Source organism: Arachis ipaensis, chromosome B02 (assembly GCF_000816755.2).
Source record: "Arachis ipaensis cultivar K30076 chromosome B02, Araip1.1, whole genome shotgun sequence".
NCBI classification, from domain to species: Eukaryota; Viridiplantae; Streptophyta; class Magnoliopsida; order Fabales; family Fabaceae; genus Arachis; species Arachis ipaensis.
In genome coordinates, this window is record NC_029786.2 from 99,159,660 (window position 1) to 99,161,386 (window position 1,727).

Consider the following 1,727-nt stretch of genomic DNA (forward strand, 5'->3'; position numbering starts at 1 on the left):
ATGGATCCGTCCCTGTATATTAGTTATTTTCTATAATAAGGGTATTGTAGTAATTTTTTATAAAAAAATATTAATTTAGCTCAATTCAAAGTTTGGCTTATCAATTTTTTAGTCAAATTACAAATCGATTTCTAATTATGACAGAAATAATACGGTTTAATCGATTACATATATTAAATTTTAATTGTTAAAAAATATGTAAAAAAAAATAAAAAATAAACATCTTTACGTGAGTGGCTTCTTCTCCAAAACAGATGCAGCGGAAAACGTAGGAATATGGTCATCATTATAAGCCATAGAGATAGCTACATTATTGTTAAATTTCATGGCTGCACTGTTTGCCATCCATGGCTCCGTTCAGAAGCGCGCATAATCACAAGACGAAATGAATTATAATACAAGTAAAATCATACACGAAATTCATCCATTAGATGAGCATGCGTTTTTAATCCTACCAACCAAACACATTAAACTACAAGTTATTTCCCGTTAAGACAAACTTACATTGGCACAAAGAAACCATACAAAAGGAGGAGGATCCTACTAGTTTTACATGCATGCAATACGAACTAAATCCAAAACGAAAACACACAAATAAGAAACAAATTCAGTTGAACGTAACAAAACAAAACAAATACAATCACTATTTTCTCTCTTCACTAATGTCTCAATTAACCTGAGCCTCCAAGCACACCCTTGAGCTTCTTCACCTGAGCAGCATCAAGAAAAGTTGTCTGCGTTATCAACTCAGTTGGGAAATCACTCTTGAACAACGCAAAGTCCAAGATTTGAAGTCCAGGATTGGCACTGCTGAAGCTCACAAACGCCAAAGCCTGAGTCCCACCACCATTGAGTTGGAAGTGTAAAAGCCCTTGAGGATACACCATAACATCTCCCTTCTTGAGGGTCTTGAAATACACCGTGTTGTCGGAAGAAACGAACCCTGCACAGATCGTTCCTTGCACCACAACAAGGAGCTCCGAGGCACCGGGGTGCGTGTGGAGTGGTACCACTCCACCTGGTGCCAAGTCTAAACGGGCCGCGGAGATTCCAAGGCCGTTGACGCCTGCAAACTGGGCATCAAATGCAGGCGTCACAGAGGCTTTTATGATGTTTGAGGTGTTTCCAACGGCTCCAAGGCCACTATAGACGAAATCGTCTACGGTGACCTTTGCAGGACTTTTACAAGAATACCCTGCAGGGCCGTTGGGAGCTGTGTAGTCAGCAACACAGAAATCTACTACGGAAGCCTGGGAGAAGGTGAAGAGAGAAAATATTAAGAAGATAGCGGCGAGAACCATCTTCATTTTTTTGTAGTGTTTTAATTTCTACGTATGTGTGTGTGGTTCTGTCATATCGGCTTCGTTGTGTGTATATATATTTGTAAGTGGGAATGCGGGAGAGTGTACATACATTTAACTTTACCATTTGCATTTACTGGCTTGGTTAAAATTGAGGGGATTTTTTGGTTAATCTAGCTAGGGGTGGAAACGACAGAAATTTTGAACTAGAAATCGATGCATGTGATCAGTGTAATAACAAGAAGAGTCTTTTTGGTTTGAATTTGGGAAGCGTAATCTTCTGTGTATGTTGTAAATTGCTGTAAGATTATTTCTTTCAGTGCCTTGTACTCTAGCTAATTTTCTAGCGTGATTTTTGGAACTGAATTGTTAGGTATAATTTCTATATAAAAAATCCTATTTGTCTTTTAAAGTTTATCTTTTAAT

At 38.0% G+C, this 1,727-nt stretch overlaps 1 protein-coding gene across 1 annotated transcript; it reads right to left on the reverse strand.

Moving 5' to 3' along the window:
* On the reverse strand, window positions 371–1,375 carry LOC107625920 (auxin-binding protein ABP19a-like). Its single transcript, XM_016328658.2, has one exon. The coding sequence runs from the start codon at window positions 1,305–1,307 to the stop codon at window positions 672–674; it is 636 nt and encodes a 211-aa protein (XP_016184144.1). The 5' UTR covers window positions 1,308–1,375; the 3' UTR covers window positions 371–671.